Consider the following 23,152-nt stretch of genomic DNA (forward strand, 5'->3'; position numbering starts at 1 on the left):
CTCGTTATAGTGTTGTGAAAGTGAGAGATGGAATACATAAGAAGTCATCTCATTATTATCAGGATCAAGTGCAGAAAAGGGTATCCGCAATAGGCCCAATATATCAGGCATTATAGTTGAAGCTTTCCTGAAACCTTCCTGTGGTGAAGTTATCATTCACTTTGTGTGACGCAGACACTAATATTTAGGGTAATTTCTAATTGTCTCCTCAATTTCTGCCACCCCTCCCCCCAAAACACAACAAGCCTCAACTAGGTTCTTTCAACTGAGATGGAATTACCCCAATTTAGCATTTTTCTTTCTTTGAAGGTGTTTTCCAATTTTCCAATTGTCATTCAAATCTGATTTTACCCCTTTGTTATCTGAGGATTTGGGGCATGTCGGTGTTTTTGTGTGTCAGGCTTGGACTCTGTCAAACCAGTAGTTTAGAATGGTTGTGTTTATTTTGGATGATGTAGATATTGACGAATGTGAACTGGACCTGCACAACTGTAGCGTCAACGCTGTGTGCAACAACACCCAGGGCAGCTATGAGTGTGACTGTAAGCCAGGCTTCAGGGACGACTTTATGGATGGAACGTCGTGTACAGGTATGTGATGGAAAACAGTCGAGAAGTTTTCAAAATTACTTGTACTCTGGGAACAAATACATGTACCCTCTGGATGGTTACAAAGAGAGATTTGGACCGCTGATGTACGTCACTACAGACACCTGAACAGCGTATTTCCAAAATGCGATAGAAGCTTTTTTGTTAGCTTTTAAAAGCCCAACCGTTTCTGCCAGCTTAAACTCAGTATCCAGAGGTTTGATATGAACCGCAAAAAATGTCCATACTTACTGGAGGGGTTATAATTTTTAATCTGATCGTGTTGATGATGACGTCCTTTTTGTGTGAATTTTTTAGCTAAATTTTGGTACCCCGTTTGCTACCAAAGATTGTAAACGGTCCAAGATTGACAACGATTTATGAAAAATTGATGCAGTTTGAAAAATTGGAAATTTAAAGTTTACACGAGGAGAAATTGCTTAGCGGAACCACACATGACCGTGATTGACCCCTACACATTGCCCGCACGAAGCACGGCTAATTCAATGTCGTGTGCTCTCATGCATACAAGCATTGTGCGATCCGCGATATTCCCTGCCGTTCGTTTCAGGCAGTGTGACATTGTCACGCAGCGATTGCCACTCGCGTACTCTTTCAATTTTCAACTTTTCAAACTGCATCATTTTTCATAAACCTTTGTCAATCTTGGACGATTTACAGTCTTTGTTGGCAAACGGGGTATGAAAATGTAGCTAACAACATTTTCAAAATGCATATATAAATGACTGTATCATAAGACGATCAGATTCAAAATTAAGACCCCTCTATTTTACGGTGTTTAGTTAAGCAAAATTGAAGAAAACAATAAAACACAAACAAGTTTTGAATCCAAAATGTACACAGCTCAGAATAGTAATTTTCAGATGTCAGTGCTTGGTATAACATTCTACACACAAACTGGGAGCCAAAATGGATGTTCATCATAGCCAAATGTTTGATAAAACGGCGTTTGTAATTTTGCCTTTCCACTGTACAAATGATGATACTGAACATACCACAATGTTAAAGTCACAGCCAAGACAACTGCAAATCATTCACAATTAAGTTATTAAGTTACGATGTGGTCAACTCAAAAATGCAGGGGAGGAACATTGGGAAAGGAAGTACTGTTTGTTACACTGTGGATCTGAGTTGTCACTACCCGTGGCGACTTGTGGGAATTTGTGTGTATTTTCAGGTGTTTCAAAATGTGTAGCTAGGCAATTAAGCCTAGACAGGTGAATAATAAGCCGAGGAATATGAGTTAAATGAGAAAAGTAACACACGGTAATGCGGCACCAAAATCCTCTTTTTGAAAGTTTTCTGAAGTTTAATTTAAGTCAGGCAAAGCTCTCAAAAGTCTTCTGTGGAAATTCAGTTATTACAAACAAATAATGATAAAAAAAGAATACGCACAGAAATTCTGCTGTTTTCACTTTTCTTCTCATTTCATTGTTAAGTCAGTATTTCCAGTAATGGAGGCATACAAAATGACATAATCTTCATGAATTTGGAATCAAAGTATGATTTTTCATTTTTTTCCCAATAATCTCTCAGACCTCTTGGAATGCATGGACAATAGTACCTATACTTGCGACGAGAAAGCTAACTGTGAAAACACCATAGGCTCGTACATGTGTGTGTGCATTGCAGGATATGAAGGTGATGGCAAGACATGTCAAGGTAAGGTCATATGTACTAACTGATTTGGGAATTAATTGCCTGATTATGATGCAAACAATGTGCAGTGTACCAAGCAGATACAACACATGGTTATCTCGATTTCATTACCAATGCAAATGTGAAGTGAATCTGGTGTAACAAAACTTTCATAGCAAAACCCGTCGGTGTTAAAATGCGGTCAAATTTTGTGAACAAGCAGCGTCAAAAAGTTGGCGTGAAGTCACATTCAGCTGAAACTGTTGTTCGCAACATGACTTTCTATAATAAATATCGATAGATCTGAATGAATGCACACGGAACCTGGATGATAACTGTCATGCTGAAGCCGATTGCACAAACACCGTGGGGTCATACACGTGTGCGTGTGGGGATGGCTGGACTGGCGACGGCACCAACTGCACCAATGTAGACGAATGTGCCGCATCGTTGCCAGTCTGTCATGAGAACGCTGAATGTACGGACACTCAAGGCAGCTTTATATGCCAGTGCAACACTGGTTATGTTGGCAACGGAGTGATGTGTACGGGTAAGTAATGTTATCGCAATTTTGTAGTATAGAGATAGTTATTGTTGTGATGGCTTTAGTGATATCAGCCAGCCAGGGGGATCTTTGGAGATGCACTGTAAAATACTATACTCTGTTCAGAGTCTCATTTGTATGACGAACATAGGCCAGGGCTGTCAATCTGATTTGTCAACTTCTAACATAACTCTATCACCCTCACCAACTTAGGACCAAGGGCGGATCCAGAACACAATTTTTTTTGGGGGGGGGGGCCAAAAAAAAATTTGATCTCCCCAAAAAGTTGGTCAACAAAATTACGGCGTGGGGTTCGGGGCCCGCTTAAGGATTTAAAAATTGTTGGATTCTAGATGCTCTGTGGTGTGATCTGACGCAATTTCTGACCACTTTAACCAATGTTTTTTTGAGGAAAAGATGGTGGTGTACTCATTGCCTGCCTTTATTGCGATGTCACATAAAAAAAAAAATTGGTTTCTTTTTTTTGGGGGGGGGGCATGGCCCCCTTTGGCCCCCCCCCGGATCCGCCCTTGCTTAGGACGTATTCAAAACAAACATCTATGACTAAAGATATTCATTATTATAAGTACACACCATAGAACAAACACATAACCGAAAAATATCATCAGCGCATGCAGCCAAGTTAGTTTTCTGCCATTGTTGTTGATTCCAGATTTGAATGAGTGTACCACGGGCCAGGACGATTGTATGGCCGTTACTGGTGAGTGTAGCAACACAGTGGGTAGCTTTGACTGCAGCTGTAAGGATGGATATACTGGAGACGGTCGGACAAACTGTACAGGTAAATCAAACATACTAAGTGTGCTGTATACGTGTATTATTAGTGTCCCTTGTAGGTCCAACATGTTATTAGGCCTGCGACGGGAACAAAACAGCGGACTGAAAATCGGAGGTATCCTCCCTTTTTTTTTATACCAAAACCTTCTTCGCAGATACTGATACAATTTTCTAAAATGAAAGGGCAAAATTGTATTATTGTTATGTTGCCAGTGCTTTGTGTCGAAGGAATACTTTTTTTAATTTGTAGGCTTGAGGTAGTTGACAAGATGGGAAGATGTGCTCATATCAGGGGCATAGTAAGACTTAATTTGATTGGGTGTGTGACAACATATTTGCTGAACGATCCCCTGTTTTGGAAGGTAGCCAGGAACTTTTCCCTCGGCAAATAGCAGGAAGTAGCAAAGGCAAAGATTTGGTGGGGGTGGGGGACTGTGCACCATCTGACCTAAGGAGGCGATGTTCAAATCCCTTGGACCTTATCGGAGAATAGGTGGCACTTTTCATGGCAGCCACGCCCATGGTGGTTCAGTAGCCAACTGAGGCTCTGGCTGACTGAAATATTTTTTGGTGACAACTCCGGCCTATTTGCTACACCCCTTGATGCGCTGCCTAATTAAGAATAAAGAATATGACTTTGACACCAATTGAAATGAAAGTATTGTTTTGGGGTAAACAAATCTTTCCTTTCTTGTCACAAACTTTGATCGTTGTAGATATCGATGAGTGTCAGGGAAGCAATGATTGTTCTCCGAACGCTAATTGCACCAACACGGTGGGCAGCTATCAGTGTGACTGTGTGACTGGATACACAGGGGACGGACAGACCTGTACAGGTGAGTTGTCAAATAATCTCTACACTTCAGCACCCTGACATTGTAACAAAATCTTTGTCAAAGGCAAAACAGAAATTGTAAATTGCTTTCTAAGAACATTGGCAAAGTGTGACTGTTTTGGTTAATGTTTCAGCTGTCAAAGCCATTATACTCAGTAAATAAATTCTCTAACTTTAAGTATTGAGGCGAAGACTTTTCATTTTCTTTAGTCAAAGCTTTTCTGCTGGATGTTGCATTTATATTATAAGCCTTTGTTGCCATTTCAACCCAAGCTGCAACCATCCCCTTCCATTATCGTGAAGTCCATTGTCCAACACAAATATCTTCTTAAGTAAATTGCAGCAGGTCGATTCAATAGTCCAGTAACAAGGGATTTGCAATGACAGAACGATGACCCTTTTCAAAATTGTCAGCACGTTACTCCAAATATTTAGTTGTGCCATTTGTTGCGATTCACTGATGCACTTCCTTTTGTACAGACATTGACGAATGCACTCTTGGTCTAGACGACTGCCAGCAAGAGTGCTCCAACACTGAGGGATCATTTACTTGCAATTGTAGCACTGGTTTCACCCTTCAAGAAGGAGTTTGCCGAGGTAAGACATTCAGTTGCGCACTTTCCTTGAATGAGCCAGTTTGGGATCCCAACTGTGCATTTGTAAATCAAGATGGAGAAGAATGCTATAAAATGATCCGTATTTACAGTGAGCAAATTGATATCTTCGTTCGATTTCTGTAAAAAATATCATTTAAAAAATGAAGGAATTTGAATAAGTTAGGAAACATCATAGTAAAATACTTCCCCGATAACCCTCGAAAGAAGCTTAATAATTTCGTGTAATTATCTTTACTTCCAAATATCTTAACCCATTGGTCAGTGTACTGCCCAAAACTGCCCCAGCACTGTCTGTTTTGTAGATTCATCAGTAAATAAATTCAAGTAATACAATGTAATACAGTGTAAGCTTCTTTGCCATTGCAATGACCGATTTGTATTTATTTTTCTCCCACAGCTGGAATGATGTGTTTGAATACAAATTGCACCCAGGGTGACTGCTACAGAGCCAGCAATGCAGACATGTGCCGCTGCTACTCAGGATATGCAGCCGATGGTGATCTCACTGTCTGTGAAGGTATAATATTCGTAAACTTTCTTCCTTTCAAACTTGTTTTTATTTGTTGGTATGTCACAACAAAATGAGCTTAACATCAGATTTCTTTTCAGGAATTGAGCGATTTTGTATTTCTGGAAAACATTTGCGGAAAACAGTTCCGTGGGTTTAAGAGAACATTCTTATAACTTCACCTTTTCTGACTGCATTTCAGATATTGATGAGTGTACAAGCCAGAGTGATCCTCATATGTGTGGTGCCAACTCCATGTGTGATAACCTGGACGGCAGTTATGAGTGTAGTTGTTATCCCGGCTACACTCTCAATAGTGACCAACGGACCTGTTCAGGTATGTCAATCTAACAATGAAACTAGGAACCAATTTCGTGGGGCTGCTGAGCAGAAATATTGCTTAGCAAAAGTGCTGAATCAACCGCAATAGGTGTATTTTGGGGTGGGGCTCTGTTCAAATAAAAGTACTGCTTGTCCGGTAGAATTTGTATAGGTTAACGATCACTGTAGTCTACTTGATTCTTACTTGAAGTCTGGGCTCTGACAAACCATCACGGCATTATTTCATGATATTTAGATGTGAATGAATGCCAAGCTGGTACCGATAACTGCGATGCTATGAGCCAGATGTGCGTCAACGATGAACCCTACTTCACTTGTGACTGCCAGCCTGGCTTCAGCAGCGAATTTTTCAACGGATCCTGCTCAGGTGAGGACCCTTTCCTGCTAGGCGTGTGCACCTAGGGGCCTTTGGAAACTTTACAAAGTTCCACTTTGGGGGTTGACGAAGCCATCCCATTTTCAATTTATCAGTTAAGGGAATAGGCCCGTTGTGCACTTTACAACATGTTCATTATCAGCAATCATGTGTGTGTGAGTGAATCATGGAAAAATGCAGGCATGTGTTCCAGAAGGCTCAAAACTCAATGAGATGTCAGCTTATTCTTTGTTCCATGACTGTGAACAAGAATCTCAAACTTCGATTCACAAAATGCACACCAAGATAAGTATTGTGAACAGGAGTAAACAAAGCTGAAATCTGCAGTTTGAAATTCTTAGCCTCTTAATTACAAATTTTGTTAACTTTTCAAGACCTTTTGGATTTTCATTTGTTGGACAAATTTCGAAAGTCAGTTAAGGACCTACATGTGTACCAGTAGTCAACCACAACCTGTGAAGACCAAAATAAGCCATATCTGTAATTCTGTCAATATGGCTATGGATAGTCACTGCAACATGTTGTTGACAGAAACCCTCGGAGTCGCATCCAAAACCACTCAATTCAAAGAGACCTTGTCACTGCCAAAAATTAATTGTAATCATGTTGTGCTGACACTCCCAAGAACCAAGGCATCAATGGCCAAGGGCGGATCCAGAACACATTTTTTTGGGGGGCCAAAATTTATTTTGGTCCCCCCAAAAAGTTGGGGGGGGGGCCAAAAAAAATTTGGTTCCCCCAAAAAGTGGGTCAAAAAAATTACGGCGTGGGGTTCGGGGCCCGCTTAAGGGCCCCGAAAAAAATTTGGATTCTAATGCTCTGTGGTGCGATCTGAGGCAATTTCTGACCACTTTAACCAATGTTTTTTTGAGGAAAAGATGGTGGTGTACTCATTGCCTGCCTTTATTGCGATGTCACATAAAAAAAATAAAAAATTGGTTTCGTTTTTTTTTTTGGGGGGGGGGGCATGGCCCCCTTTGCCCCCCCCCCGGATCCGCCCTTGTCAATGGCTTGGGACATTGTGCAGCTCCCACTTTAGTTCAATTAATGCTCTGTCAAATAAGATTCATGTTTGTTAATTTTGACAGACATCAACGAGTGTTTGAACGACACCTTGAATGATTGCCACATCGACGCTGACTGCCTGAACAACAACGGTTCCTTCACCTGCCAATGCAAGGACGGATTCACTGGCACAGGACAGCTATGCTTTGGTAATGCACTTTGTGAATGTATTTTTTTTATGTTTTGGTATGATTACAATTTAATGTGAGTGTTTGTTTGGTGTTTTACATTTTTTACGAGACCCCAATTGACATTTATAACACATGTATTATCTTATGCAGTTGGATACTCGTAACAGCATAAGACCTTTTATGATACTTTTTTTGAGGGGGTACTTGGACTTCACAATAAAACCATGGGTTCTATTTCCATCAGTTATTAGCCCTGCACGGTTTGTAGCGTGCTTTGAATTCACACTTGGCATGATATCATGCCACCAAGTACTTGAAATGATGTTCCTGTTTCAGTTGTGGTGTTGATTAATGGAATACCTGATGTTAGTTTGACATATGCTGATATTCCTGAAGATCTCGGCTAGCTTTCACAACTTTGTCATATTTCTATTGGTTTAAATTTTTTTTTCTTCAAATATCAGAAATCGTAAACGCATTATCGACACAATGTGAAGTTAATTGAAAAAAACTTCATGGGTCTATTAACATTTGAAGTTGAATTTGTTTTCCCCCAGATATTGATGAATGTTCCTTGCCCACCAACGACCCGAACTACGCCAACTGCAGTCCCTTCGCATCGTGCACCAACCTGGTGGGCTCATTCCAATGCAACTGCACCATGGGATACGAAGGGGATGGGCAAACTTGCGAAAGTATGTACACTGTGAAAAATAATGGATAAAACACTGTTGAGTAATGTAATTTACCCAGCATTGGCAAGAAATGACCTCATATTGGGTTGAAATGGGTAAAAACTGTCAAACTATTGGGAAGAATTTGCCCAAGAGTGTAGGCAGTTGATAATTCGACCAGCGTTGGTCAAATTATCAACTCATTTTGCCCATCTTTTTTACAGTGTGCAAAAAAACAAACACCGGATTTCGGCCTAACTAAGAAAGATGATCGCCAAGATATGCTTGTGGCAAAGTATGGCTACGGTTCACCTTGAATTTTCGGATTTGTTGCAGAAGCAATCAAACATATGGACTGTGTATCACAAGTGCCCCCGTTATGGTTGGAAAGAGAAAGTTGGGACAGACAGATGCGAGGGACCCTTGAATGCATTGCCTACAGTGTCTGACACTTTAATACGTGAAGATTCTATGGGATTTGTACATATTAAGAATAAATAAATACTGTGTATTTTATGCCTTACGCAAATGGACAAGTGCACCAATGCTATGAGGCACTTCCACTGGAGCTCTCAAGAGTGGTAATGAAGCACTGTGTACTATGCATGGGGTCCAAAAAATGTATCCCAATTCTCGTACGGCCATATGGCAGAAAACTGTTTGGTGCATTGAACTTTTGTATTTACTCACATGATGCCAAATATAGTTGAAGTTTGTCATACAATGTAATTTTTTTAGTGTGAGTGTGTCTTAATGGAAACAAGGTGAAATCGTTCCGCCAATTAGAATTTAGTTTTTACTTCAGATGACCAATAGGCGGAGCTAGCATAAATTAGCAAGTACACACGGTACTGATTTAATATTCATATTTACAGATCATAGATTTGGTTTTTTTCTAAGAACAAAAAAGAGGGGAGGGAGAGTTAACCTTGGCCACTTTGGCCTCGAAAACGTAAACCAGTTTTTTTCCACATTAAATGGATCTTATTTTGAACATGTGAGGCCACTCTTTAATTACCTGTACACATTATGAGCTAAAATACATTTCCCATTTTCTTCAGGCACTTCACCTGGTAAGAAAAATGGGGTAGGCCTTCTTAAGTCTTGATGCGCCCACATTTATTTTGCGACCGTAAAATTACATGTACAACACCCATTTCTTTCACCAGATGTCGACGAGTGTGAGAGTGGGATCCCCGTGTGCGCTACCAACAGTACCTGCACGGACAACCCAGGCAGTTATCTCTGCACGTGCGACGATGGTTTCCGTGGTGATGGCTTTACTTCGTGCGTCAACATCAATGAGTGTCAGGAGAACCCTGGCGTGTGTCACTCCTTAGCGACGTGCACAGACACCGAGGGGAGCTATCGCTGCGACTGTAACCAGGGTTACCAAGGAAATGGAACATATTGTGAAGGTAAAACAATTAACCGATTTTATACTTTTCTCATCTCTGACCTGACTACGCGAAATGAGCTTAAAAGTCTGATTTTGTTTTTACGAATTGACATATTTCTGGATACTGCTAAACAAGCCCTTTCCAATAACGAATATAATGGGGTGGTGAGTGCGTTAATGGAAACACAAACAACTAATTTTATTCAGTTTTTGAGGCAACCACTGAAATTGCAAAATAAATTCAAACACCATGAACTACGGATAAAAATCAGGATCAAGAGAGAGAAATAGTTGAAATGGGTTAAAAAAAGGTTTCAGAAATGTTTGACTGAATTTAAAGATAAAGTTGAGGACAAGTAGAAGAGGACTTATAGATGGACATTAACTCCTCAAACCAAAAAGTCGACCGGCCCATCAAATGAGGCCTTGTCTCACTGTACTTTAAAGTTGAAAAGGGCAAGATTTCGTGATGATGGTTCGCATTTTGGAAACTAACGAAGTCACCAGATTTTTGACGAACAGGAGTACACGTTTAGACTCCATTGAATAAGTTCCTTTCTGCTAGGTAGTTCACCAACATTTGAAAAAGGGTCATTGCTGTTGAAGATCTGTTCAATTGCCGATCGACTTGCTTTCCACATCCAAAACTCGAAATTTACATATGAAATCAAATCTGATATTTGAGAATCGATCTTGTCTGTAGATGTAAATGAATGCATGACCGGTACCGATGAGTGTGCAGCCAACATTGCCGAGTGTACGAACAATGTCGGTAGCTACATGTGTTCCTGCATAGAAGGTTATGTCTCTGCAGGCTTCCCAGCTGGCAGACAGTGCGATGGTAAACACCTTCTCTTTTATTTTAATACACAAGTTAAAAACCTATGGCTCCGGTTATACATTGGCTAGAATGTGAGCAGGGAGGGGGTCATGCGATGCCAGGACAAGTGTATGGAACTTGCACAAGCACTTTCCAACTTGGAGTGAATTTGGTCCTAAATAATTTGTGAGGTCTAATGTGAATGTGTAAACATTCCAGATCCCTCAAATTCCAAAATCAGGTTTCAGAGGATTTTGCAGGATTAACAAGAAGGTAGAGCCTATTCACTGTAACTACAAAATGACATGATGCCATTAGCATATCTATGTTTTGGTCGGTGGAAGTTGGGCTTATTAATTCAATAGAAGATGTTCCAAACAGTACTGGTAGTAAAACGCTGATGCTCTCAATTTATCAAAGGGATCATTTCGCTGGGGTTACAAGTTTCTCCCCTCCCCTCCCATGTGCTCCCCTACGCCCCCGCCCCCTCCTCAATTAAACTGGATAGATCACTACTTGATGCTTCTTGAACGATGAAGTACAAAGATTGTGCAATTGGGTCCTGTACTCAGTTATGAAATTTGCAGTATTTAGGAAAATTCCTTCGCAAAGGATGCCCTGGGAGAAAGAGTTATAGACATGCTCTAGTTGTGCATCTCTTTCCATTCAGTTGAGCCTGGAGCTAGAATCCTGCCCATTGATGTTTGTGAGTTATCAGGCAAATACTGAATATTGAATTCATATACTAATGATTGTCTCCTGATTCTTTCAGATGTTGATGAGTGTGCTTTGAATACTGACACCTGCGAAACATCAACCTCTCAATGTAACAACACTATCGGTAGCTACGTGTGTGATTGCTTGGAGGGGTATGAGAAGATATTGGGCCAATGTGAAGGTAATAACTGCATTGTCAAAACAGTGCTGTGCTGAAAATTTTAACAATATGTACTCACTACTGATACATTTTCGCTTGTTCTATTTTTAGACAGTTAATACTGTAGAATCAACATCATTTTTAAATCTTTCATTTCAAATGTCGATTTTCAGTATAAGAACTGTAAATACCTGTGAAAAAAAGTGAATTTTATTCGGGTGGACATCCTCCCGCTTAAACTGACAAATGTTATCTTTTTGCAAATTACTGAAAACGTTCCAATTTTTCTTCCTGGAATAATGTCTTTCCTCATTGGGAATCTGTGTCCATTGCTTAACTTGAGGCCTTTGGTTTTGATCTGTGTGTAAACTTGAAAAAGCCTTAACCCGTCTCAATCTACAAACTGTGTCCCAGTTGTAATTTCAACTTTGCAAAACCTTGTATCACATTTATCATAGTTATAGTGATTTTGTTACACTCCCGATCCGTCAAACTAAGATGTTTGAAGGATTTTGCAGGAACGATGGAAGATAGAGCCCAACCACCTACACTCATAAATTTGGGTTTGATGGCCCATTTAAATTAATTGGTTAATTGTCCTGAGGATTAAGGAAGGTTCTTGGCCAAAATACGCAGGATGCGTTTGGTTTAGTGAAGTGTTTGTTGACATCTTCCCCATTGTTCAGATGTGAACGAATGTAATGGAGGTACTCCATGTACGATGGTCAACTCAATGTGCGCTAATCTGCCAGGGACGTATGAGTGCAACTGCATGTTAGGATTCTATCAAGAAGGCGCAACATGTCGGGGTAAATATTGTTCTAGATTTGTTGGAAATCGTTACACTCATTCATGACTTGTTTTTTGTTTAATTTGCAACTAAAACTTTGACCTCCACGACAAACGTTGTATAGATATAAAGGGAAAATTAAGGTGTGAGCATGACTGGTGTGCTAATGCGGACAAACATTTCCCAAAACGTTAGTCCGAAAAGAAATAGGAAAAATAGCTAGAAGAATATAGTGGATGTATATTTAATAAGACTGTGGCTGTCAGGTCATCTTTGCAGAGACTTATTATTTTAATGTGTATGTTTTTTTCCCCAGCGGCTTATTCAAAAGCGTCATCTGCCGTGTTTGAAATCATCAGTGGCTTGGCTGTGGGCGGTGCTGGATTTGATCTGGCAACAGGCTCCGTCACCTACCGCCAAGATTTGAAGAATTCGGTACATAGATTACACCAATAACAATTTAATCCCCCATAATTTTGAAATGATTGATGGTGCCTGCTGGTATGGATGTGGTGCATTTAAATTTTTTTTTTTGTTAGAGTTTTTCTTAACCGTTCAAATGGAATTAAATTTTTATAAAGGAAACTGAAATTGATTAGATCATTACTCCAATGAGATCAACATTGTCTATACACCTGTCTATTTCTTTGACTTGATGACATTCCAGGAGGTTTGATTTAACTATTTGCAACATGGCAACTGGTTTTTGCTTCAACAAGTTCAGTGCTCATTGCCTCTTCCATGTGCAACCAGACGCATACTTAGGCAGGTGGTGGCTTACTTTTGTGAAATGTTGACTGGACCTTTCAAACTTGAAACGTTTAGACAGTGCGTGAAAGTTTTGTTGAATGTTTATCATATTAAACGTGATTCCCATCCTGAATTGTTGGTACTCTTTATGGCTCATGTTGAACTCAGATGGAGGCAGCTTTCATAGCTTCCTCACTGACTAGCTCCTTCAGGGATGTGGTCATCACAGACTTGACGCTCAACTCAGACTCATCAACAGCTCTGCTGGAGTTGGTCATCAACTTCGACAGTGGCTCTGGACACTCGGATCTGGACATCATCATGGCATTGCTTGGCCAGGTGACGGGTGGCAATGGGGGTCAGCTGGCTCCCAACCACCAGCTGATCAGACGGACATTCATCATCGGCGACCCCAGTAAGTCCTCACTCTCAAGATGAGATATAAATCAACCTCTATTCTAACAAAGGGGAATAGCGAGCAGAGGAGACATTCACAGTTAAATAATTCATATTCGGCTGTTTTTTTTTCCAAACCAGAGTGTGATTCAGCGCCCTGCGAGAACAGTGGTGAGTGTGTTGAAGACAACTTGGCCACGGGAGGATACACGTGCAGCTGCCCGCCGGGCTACAGCGGACAAAACTGCCAAGTTGGTAGGTGAACTTCCGTACAAAGAGCACAATTGTTATATGTAGGGAATGGCTATCATGGACAGGGGATATGTCATCAAACCAAACGAATCAGGGAAACTTTGTTTGACATTTATACTATCATGGATTGTGTTTTTTTCACAGCACCTTGTGACGTCAACCCTTGTATGAATAGTGGGAATTGCGCAGTTGACTCGACATCGGACACTGGATACACCTGTAGTTGTGGTCAGGGGTTCAGTGGCCCGCAGTGCGAAACAATAGGTAACTGAAGGAACTATGTGCTTTTCATTTGTCAGTGTCAAGAAATCAAAGGCATAGCAGGCTGACACCAATACTCAAATGTTCAGGGATTACAGACAAATACAGATCATTAAAAATATTTACATGACTCTACATAGTCTATTACTTGACCCCTATTACTTGACAGTTCTTTGTAAAGGCTTTATGGTAATTCTAAAAATCTACATATGTTTCGATATCTCATTCCACATTAAGCCTTGATGTATGCACTGTAATTACTTAAACAGGTTGTTAGACGTATGAATTAAAAAACTTCTCTCATCTGAGAGATTTATTTAAGCTTTTCCTCTAGAATTTTGTTGGCTGTGATGACTCTTGCTTAAGTTTTAAAACACATGCCACAATTGAGAAAGTAGAGATTGGAATGGAACAAGTATGGAACGACTAGAGTTTGGTGGGTCATTCAAGTTCATGAAAGGTCATTAAAGTTAATGAAAGAGGAATCTATTTTGGAGTCGGTTTTCATGCTTACCTTTATCTCTGGCTTATATAGCAACTAATAAAACATTTCCAACCCTCCTCTGGGTTATGATTGAATTGAATATTGTTTTTGTATATTCTCCTAAGCACCTTGTCAAATGGGCAACGACTGCGTAAATGGAGCAACTTGCAACGACGCTCTGAACAACCCTCGTGGATACACCTGCAGCTGTGACGTAGGATTTATGGGAGAAAACTGTGAAATAGGTAACAAAATTAAATGTTATGCTTGTTGAAGAAAGAATTAAGTTTTGGCTCAATCATTCATCGGTTTTTGATAATATTCAATTTTTCTTTTTTTATGGGTTTGAGGATATCAGTGACGGTGCAAATAGTAGTTAGCACACAGTATAGGGAAACCTTACAAACTATCTAGCTCACTGAAATTAATAAAAGAGGAATAGTGGGGGAAATTCCAATCCATGCCTTTGAGAAACAACAAGCAGTTAAAAAAGGTTGGCAAGTTTTTGAAAATGTCCGAAAATCTATTTTATAGTCAGATATTTCTAGTAACTCTGGGTAACAGAATGGTAATATGAAACAAGCCCTTGAGAATCTTTAGGAGACTCGAGAGACAGGAATATAAAATGAGCGCTGAATAAGTGTTTTCTTTTCAGAGTGTACGCTTTCATGTGCGAATAGCGGAGAACTTGATCTTGCAGAATGCACGTGTGCATGCACTGACAACTGGAGCGGACTGAGCTGTAACGGTCAGTTAACAAAAACAGTAAAAACAAACGAACAAAAACAATTTTACTGGTTTTATTTAGTGTCAAAAGGGATCTGAAGAAAGCAGAGTTTATGGCCATGAGTTTAAATTTAGTTGACCAGATAGCTACGATGTCACTACTGGACGATTGATTGGTCTAGTGTATAAAATGGAATAATAGACTTCAAGTAATCCTGGTAAATTTTTGGAGCAAAAAGTAGGACCTTTACATACCTCATCAGATGTAGATATTAAATCATTTACACTTTCTTTTTTTGGGTAACCATTCTACGAACAGCAATTAAAATGTAAAGGCCAGGGTGAAAAAAACTGCTTCAGTTATAGTGCCATGGCTTCTTTCATTTAAAAAAAACCAACAACGTTGCACAGGTTTTTAGTTTAAATTAAGCCTGTGCTCTTGATTTCAAGCCCCACCTACCACATCATTTCTATCCCTTCATTTCATTTATTTGCAGTTTGCTTGGGCCTTAAAATGAAATATTTGTCGGGAACACATGACGTTCCACACTTTGGAATGAAAGATTAACATTAGACCACCTGTGGTCGATCTTTTTATGAATGGGAATGTGAGGCAGGATTTAGCCCATTATAGTCACTTCAATGCCCCACATGCACCTGTTATCTCTAAAGCCCAATTATTGCACGGTTTAATAGATTCGTTGTAAAATACATACAATGTAATACAATGTGGTGCAGATGTTAATTGTTTAAATGTTATGTGATTGACCTAGATTGCGCATTGGACTGCATGAATGGTGGTAATGTGAATCAGGCGACTTGCCAGTGCACATGCATAAACGATTGGAGTGGAACGACCTGTACTGGTAATTACAATATAATGATTGCCGTTTCTTGTGTCGTTGTGATTGGATGTGTGCTTGCACCCAATTTTATAGCACTACAGAAATTATTTAGCAGAAAAGTTGTGCTAGTTGTAGCAGAAACTGTTGCACTGACGCTGACCTTCAGCGTACTTGACAACACGCTTGGAGATTTGTATCCTCTCAAACTTCTGTCTTCGAAGTCAGAGTGCGTGTATACTGTCTTCTGTCTTCGTACTGACGGTCTCCGTGAAATAGGCAGACACCCTGTGTGCAGAAAATCACGTCATTGGGCTCAGTTGCCGATTGGGCCCAGTGCAAGTATACAAATGAAATGGAAAGGTTTGGCATATGATAAAACAAAATGATGGAAATTCACCATGTAGCATTCTTCGCTGGTGTTAACAAAACATTAAAGAGCTGATTATAAGGATACAGTCTCTAAAAATAATTTGAGTTAGAGCAAAAAAATTGAGCAGTGTTATGAACAATGATTTGGATAAACTTTGTTCTCTCCCTTTTTTTTTTTTTTTAGAGTGCAGCTTAAGTAGCTGTCCGCCAGGAGAGAATCTGTTCACCAGTACTTGTCAATGTTCAGGTATGAACAAATAAGGACAATATTGGACGTGTGAAAATTACCCCACTACAATTTTGTTTTCATGTTTCTGATATTTACAAGATATGAATTTGCAGATTTTGGCAAAAAATCATACATGACCCCACCCATACCATTAATTACCAAGTGACAGTGGCTTTTTCTTCTCGTTCTTTTTTATGTTACTTGTTCTCATTCTAAAATTCAAAATGACGGCAACATGCCAATAAACCTAATAAATGCAAGAAAAATCCAGTTGCATTTTTGCGCGCTCATTTTTGGGTGTTAAAGTTAAAATTAAAATAAAGCAACACAAGTTTATTTTACTCATTGCTCCCTTTTTGTTGTCTGTATGGCAGCTTGCTCATCCACCTGTCTCAATAATGGAGTGCAGGATCAGACAACTTGTGAGTGTACATGTGACAGTGACCAGAACTGGACAGGGAATGACTGCTCAGGTAATTGAACACCGATCATGATTTCTACTATCTTAATATATTTGTCTGTTAAGTAGGAAATCTAGCCTCTTTCTGTGAATTAGGGCGCTCTGACATTACAGACAGTTGCACCACACAACACATAAAGGAATTGTTCAACGTTCTGTATCGCTCTCTCTAGGAGTGAGGCGGGGGAGGGGAGTCTTGGGTTAAACTCCATCCCCAGTTGTCAGTTTGGTCAATATCAAGAATGCATGCTCTCTCGGACTTTCCAAAGTCAATATACACCACCACTTGTTTTCATTTTTCATTGGGTCATCATACATGCACAACCCATGTCATGTAGCCCATTTTATGTAGCGAAATGATCACCCTTGTCAGCAGAACTGACTAATCATTGGCATAATGAGGCCTTTATGAACAAATTTAAAAGGTGCATGATTTTGTTGAATACTATCCACCTCTAACATTTCCTCTTGATACAAAATATGTTCAGCTAGTGTAAGGAGGAGAAATTCACTGAGTTAGTTTTTTACTTAATTGCACTTGAAAAGATGTAGCTCCCCGGTTAACTTATTTTTTTAAGCAAAGTACACCCCTATGTGGTTTCCCCAGTGGTTCTCAAGTAACAACATAGACTCCTGAGTCGATAAGAGTAGTTCCCCCCTAGTGTTACATAAGACAAAGGAATGTCCCCATCCTAGTGTGCTCTGTGCCCCTGAAGATATAGACCCTCCATTCAGCAGACAGGCAGTGAAGAGGGAGCAAGCCAAAATTTCCCTAGCCCAACCTGCCTAGATGGGCCAGTCTGCTGGACCACTTTGGATGGTTTGATTGTATTACGAAGTGATTTGCTTTCAGCGCCGTGTTGGTTTCTTACTATTTTTGGGGTTTTTTTTTGGTTCAAGGTTTTTGCTGACTCAAAAGGTTTTTTTTTTGTTCACTCAAATATTTTTTTTGGAAGTATCGCTAAAATCCTGTTCATTGATCTGCTCGTTGATTCTGATTTACTACAATTCAATTGATTTGTGTGTTTTGGTTGATTTACAAGTTTGGTTTTTTTCAAGTTGTCTTTGATCAATAAAATACTTTGTTTTGAGCATATCGGAAGGAATTAGTTGTTTGTGTTTACCTATTTAAGCATTTCGCAACCTAACCCTCCTGAACCAGTGTGAAGTTACTTTTTGTTTGCTCTCCCAACAAAGTGATCTAGTGATCCATTTTTCCAGGTTACGTCATGCTCCCCTCTTTTCAAGTCTTTCAAGTGTTTCATTATCACGGGAAGCTGGCTCATCGGCAGTTATGTGGTCACACACTTACAGCGTTTAACATTTCTTGGCAAATCACATGTGAACTGACATTGTTAAACTTAAAGTCTCCATAGTGCTTACAAACTTTCATCTGTTTGGTTTGCAGTATGTCCGTTAGAATGCGCAAATGGTGCACAGCTGAATAGTCAGACCTGTGAATGTCCATGCACAGGTAACTGGATGGGAACAAGATGCTCTGGTGAGTGTTGTATTTACTTTCCAAAAAAAGGGATTGTTGTCTACCTGGTTTTTTTTTTTATTGCAGCGTGAACCTATGTGCTCTTGTCCTCCAAGTCGAGCATTCACAAGAAAAGGGGACACACAACACACAGGATTTCTAACTTAAAAAGAAGCTCTTATTTATTTCACCAAACAGACTCTGTGGGCAACTAGCATCAGAACTACAACTGCTGATCTCCAGCATAGACAAGCAGTCAAGCACAGCTTCACAAAACTTTCACTTACCTATCTATAAAAGGCAGTCTCGGAGCACGCGCTTAGCTAGACAAAAGAACTAGGTCAGCGCACCTGTGACCCAACGCGCCAACAATGCGCCGCCGGTGCTCTCCGGCAGCGGCTAATGAACAAAAGCAACAACAAAGTGAAATTCAGTTCGTTACATTATCATTGAATATTTCACCGAAAAATCTATCACTGCTCTTATTTAACAGTGTGGAAACTGAAGGAAAATCATGATGTTAGCACACCTTGAACTAGGTGCATCGATCTTGTAACAAATCAAGGCAGCGATCTTTGTGGGGGAAAATGTTAAGATGATTAATAAGAAACAATTTGACACAATACAATACATTTGTCTTTATAGAAGAGGACGTTTCATGTTAATCAACTGGAAAAGAGTTCAATTACTCTACCTTATGTGATGTAGCCTCCACCCTGTGTGAAATCTGTAAAGTCCAAACAAGCTGTACAGTCAAACTAGTGGTAGTCACAACTGTAAAGGCATAGTTCCCTGATGTACGCAATTTTCAAGCCTAGATCTGATCCTGTAATAAAATTCAATAATAAACTCGTACATTGATTAAGTGGAAGTTTGTCCTTAGGTGAACCGTAGTTCTTTTGTGAACCCAGCAACTGATGTAAGGTCGAATTGAATGAGGTATTGAATTTGTAACAAAAGGTATTATAAAAAGAAATGGTATGATATGAAAGAGGTGAATTTGAACCTTATTTACAGATTGCCAACTGATCTGTGCAAATGCTGGGAATCTCGATAGTGAGACATGTCAGTGTTCATGTACAGGTAGCTGGACTGGAACCACCTGTTCTGGTGAGTTTTGCTTTTAATTGTAGCTGCATATCCCTCCTGGGAAATTAAGGATTCTACCAAAATTAAAACTGGCTAGCTGCTCAAATCTTGTTTTGTAGTACACAAACCAAAACAAACAAAAGAAAACCCATTTTGAAAACATGAAACGAAATGTCACACTAGCTCCGTTCATACCCTTTTTAATATTAACAATATCTTAAGATACTTTGTTATGATAAAAGTACTGTGATGTTTTTTCAGACTGTCAAATTTCCTGTGCAAATGGAGGTACACCGAATGACGGAACGTGTCAGTGTCAATGCGACCAAAACTGGATGGGAAATACCTGCACTGGTGAGTACCGGACCAGTCATAGGCATGTACATACAGTAGAACATATATAACAAAAACACCACCATAACAAAATTGGCTATATACAAACAGCCTCTTTAGCTCCCAAATTGTATGTACAATTTTAAGAGCGCTGAACTATTCAGTTACTCGATTAAACTATCAAAGTGTCGATTATCCGGTTGCATTTTCTATTTGATTAAATAGAAAACCACTTTGTGGAAACAAACGCTTCCTTTCAAAAGGCTTAAGAGAACGGCCCAAAACGTCTAAAACCAAAAATCTCAAACATTCCATGTAGCGTTGGACAACATAGCGATACAATATCGCCACGAATAGGCCTATGATATTGGTTTAAAAAACCCAATGGAAATCGCCTAAGTTAGACAAAATCGAGATATATATAGGTGATATTGTAAATCGCCGTCGTTTTTCTCAACCCACATTTTCCGCAAGAAAATCGGCCGTTTGATTAATCGCAAACGTAATCCAACAGGGAACAATTAATTGTTTGAAAGAATAATCGTAAACTTGCGGCCCCAGAGCATTTGCAGCCTAAAATGGTGACCACTGTGCACTATATCGACCCAATTATCTTCATTATAACATGGTTATACGGTATCACATCTCAGTGTGACCTGTTTTGCTGAGAAAAGCTGATAAGCTATATATACACGTATTGATATTTATACAACGCCTGAATAAAGTCCTGCCATTTGATTGAATATTCGATTCCACGACGAAAATTCTATGAAAATTTCATGAAATAATTCTTACCCTTTCATTCATAAACATTAGTTGTTTGTATAGAGTAGCCTACCACTGAAGAAAGGGACTGTTGTACTGTAAAAAAAATACTGATAGAGATTTTTTGTTGCAGACTGCAACTTGAATTGCATGAATGGCGGAACGCTCAACACTGCTACTTGCCAGTGTTCGTGTGCACAGAGCTGGACTGGAGCTGACTGTTCAGGTATGGAATCAAAGTTATAGACAGATGTGCGATTTACAGTGATATATCAAGAAAGGTTTCAGGATTTTTGTCAGGGGGCTGGCATAATTTCCCATACATTTCAAAGGAAAGAAATTAATCTAGAACAGCATGTCTTTCTTGGAGGTTGGATAAACGTTTGTCTTAATTGTTTGATTAACTATTCGTTTGCCATATACATGTATACAATTACTAGACTTGCTGGATAACTTAGTTATCTCCTTTTCACACAATGAGAAAAACTCCACTTTTGTGATCCTTGAAAACTGACCATGTGTCCACTAAAATCTGGGAAAAGGGGGATCTTTAAGGCCCTTCTGACAAGTGTGTCTTTACACGGTCATGATGCCTTCGGTTGGAACATGAAAGAGGCGCAGGTGTTACGGTTCAAGTTGGAACATGCAAGAGGCGCAGGTGTTGTCAACCACGTCCGCAGAGGGCGGGGCTTCTGTTCTGGTCAAATACATAACATACAGTCCATTATTGGATTAACATTAGTTAATTAAACTTCAACAAAAGTACGTGTGATTGCAACATATGACAGACATGCAATTCAACTGCATCCCAATGTACCGCACTTTTATCCAGCATTGATTCACACTTTACAATTAAATTGTTTAATTAAATTCTTAACTGATTGGAAAGTATTCCTGAACGTTTTGATATGCTATTTTTATGCATCAGAAAACTCTCAATAATACCCAGTTCCTTATTCCAACTCTACATGCTCATAATCATGTCCCTTGGGGATCAGTTTGGCACAGCTCCACTTTTCGTGCCCTCCGCCACTGCGACCCGGATTCGAATCTAGCCTAGGCCTTTATTGTGAATAGGTTTTCAGTCCGTACCGGATTCAGTGGGTCTTGCCTGGAATGTCATTCCCAGGTTTTCTTCCCACCACCTACACTGTTATTTCATTGTTCAAATCATACTAAGGGCCTCACTTAAAATACGTCAAAAGAACCTTAGATCTTGAAAACTGTACCCGATCGCTCAACCCGTTTGTGCTGTATCCAGCCTGTATTGGCAGTCTCCCTCCCAAAGTGGGAATGTCTTTGTTCATGCAAAGACATTTGCATTAATCAGAAGCCATAAACGATCTGAGTATGCATTATTGTTGCTAGCATCAAGACTTGAAGCATGATCCCTAGGCACCTGTCACTTACAATGACCATTAATTAACTCTCTCATCCGGCTCATTGTTTGTGTGCTTGTTTGTACCAGCGTGCCCGCTGTCTGCATCCAGTTGCCTGAATGGAGGTGAATTCGACTCAGACTTTTGTGAGTGTCGTTGTCCGTACGCTTATGCTGAACCAACTTGTGCAGGTAAGGTTTTGCGATGAGTTGCTGTTGAAACAAAAAGATTTTCCTGACTTAACAATGTTCCACAGCTACAGCTTGCTTTTTGTAATAAGTATGATTCTTTCATTTTCCAAGATACTGGTTTCATCCAAAGTTATTTGCTTCTGATTCCAGAAATGGAAGGCTGACAACTCCTTCATGATTTTTTCCCATTCATTTCATGAGGTGTATCATTGCATCCAATATACATTGAATTTAATTTTTTTTGGACTTATAATTTCATACTTCAAGCGAGTTATAAGAGCGAATTCGTTAGGGGTACGGCAAATATCACAATGTAACTTTAATAATTGTTGATGTCACGAATTCGCTTCGCTTAGGCTTTAACGTCAATCATATATGAAACGGTCTTTAGGCAGGATATGCAAGCTGCAGTTTAACAGCTCTTTGTGTGAAAGTTCTCCAAGAAATCGTCTTGTTTTTACTCACGTCAGTTCTCCATGTTTACACGATTTATTTCCACTTCATGTTATGTGTTGACCAATCTATGAGCAAAATGTGTGTTTCAACTGCTACAAGAAGTTAAAGTTGAAGTTCAGCCCTATTAATATTATTGTTTACTAAGAGGGTAAGGCCTGTACTTGTATTGGCATTAACGTAACAATACTGGAAACAGTTTTCATTGTTCCTTATTTTTTTTACTTTGTTTTGCAGCTGCCAATCCATGTTTGTCAGACACCTCTCTGTGCCCAAATGCTGCAGGGAAGTTCTGTCAACCGGCTACGAATGCTGTGGGCTACACATGCGAATGCAATGGTTATCAAGGGTTCTTCACTAACAGTGATGGTTCATGTACACGTAAGTCTGTGTTCTACAAGTTTAGAAATTGATGGAACAAGGCTTTAACCCTGAGGCCTGTGGAATGCTTCACCAGGGTTTTCTCAATTGAGCTTTCCAGATCTTTTATACGTCTTTTCACACTAAAGCCTCTCAGCCCGGGTTGAACTCAATCCTGAGCGAACCCAGTGCTGTCCCTGGATGAGTTTTTGAGTTCCAACACGGTGTTCAACCCCGCATCGTTGCACATTGTTTTGTGCAAACCCAGCTTATTTCGCTTACTATAGTTTATGAACACTGGCGAGAGT

The 23,152-nt window shown here is 39.8% G+C and overlaps 1 protein-coding gene across 1 annotated transcript in view; it reads left to right on the forward strand.

The window, feature by feature from the left end:
• The window catches only part of LOC119734406 (fibrillin-1-like), a 47,513-nt gene that overhangs the window by 18,322 nt on the left and 6,039 nt on the right, over positions 1 to 23,152 (forward strand). The window contains exons 23-52 of the mRNA XM_038207903.1: positions 459 to 590; positions 2,145 to 2,270; positions 2,548 to 2,796; positions 3,464 to 3,592; positions 4,305 to 4,424; positions 4,904 to 5,020; positions 5,438 to 5,557; positions 5,751 to 5,885; positions 6,126 to 6,257; positions 7,355 to 7,480; positions 8,020 to 8,157; positions 9,306 to 9,554; positions 10,239 to 10,376; positions 11,128 to 11,253; positions 11,919 to 12,041; positions 12,339 to 12,457; positions 12,941 to 13,187; positions 13,310 to 13,423; positions 13,565 to 13,684; positions 14,291 to 14,410; positions 14,821 to 14,913; positions 15,665 to 15,757; positions 16,290 to 16,352; positions 16,709 to 16,807; positions 18,203 to 18,295; positions 19,292 to 19,384; positions 19,625 to 19,717; positions 20,595 to 20,687; positions 21,930 to 22,031; positions 22,722 to 22,865. Coding sequence (XP_038063831.1) covers positions 459 to 590; positions 2,145 to 2,270; positions 2,548 to 2,796; positions 3,464 to 3,592; positions 4,305 to 4,424; positions 4,904 to 5,020; positions 5,438 to 5,557; positions 5,751 to 5,885; positions 6,126 to 6,257; positions 7,355 to 7,480; positions 8,020 to 8,157; positions 9,306 to 9,554; positions 10,239 to 10,376; positions 11,128 to 11,253; positions 11,919 to 12,041; positions 12,339 to 12,457; positions 12,941 to 13,187; positions 13,310 to 13,423; positions 13,565 to 13,684; positions 14,291 to 14,410; positions 14,821 to 14,913; positions 15,665 to 15,757; positions 16,290 to 16,352; positions 16,709 to 16,807; positions 18,203 to 18,295; positions 19,292 to 19,384; positions 19,625 to 19,717; positions 20,595 to 20,687; positions 21,930 to 22,031; positions 22,722 to 22,865 — 3,846 coding nt within the window. The remainder of the gene's footprint in view (positions 1 to 458; positions 591 to 2,144; positions 2,271 to 2,547; positions 2,797 to 3,463; positions 3,593 to 4,304; positions 4,425 to 4,903; positions 5,021 to 5,437; positions 5,558 to 5,750; positions 5,886 to 6,125; positions 6,258 to 7,354; positions 7,481 to 8,019; positions 8,158 to 9,305; positions 9,555 to 10,238; positions 10,377 to 11,127; positions 11,254 to 11,918; positions 12,042 to 12,338; positions 12,458 to 12,940; positions 13,188 to 13,309; positions 13,424 to 13,564; positions 13,685 to 14,290; positions 14,411 to 14,820; positions 14,914 to 15,664; positions 15,758 to 16,289; positions 16,353 to 16,708; positions 16,808 to 18,202; positions 18,296 to 19,291; positions 19,385 to 19,624; positions 19,718 to 20,594; positions 20,688 to 21,929; positions 22,032 to 22,721; positions 22,866 to 23,152) is intronic.

The sequence above is a fragment of the Patiria miniata genome, unplaced genomic scaffold (assembly GCF_015706575.1).
Source record: "Patiria miniata isolate m_02_andy unplaced genomic scaffold, ASM1570657v1 HiC_scaffold_27, whole genome shotgun sequence".
NCBI lineage: Eukaryota > Metazoa > Echinodermata > Asteroidea > Valvatida > Asterinidae > Patiria > Patiria miniata.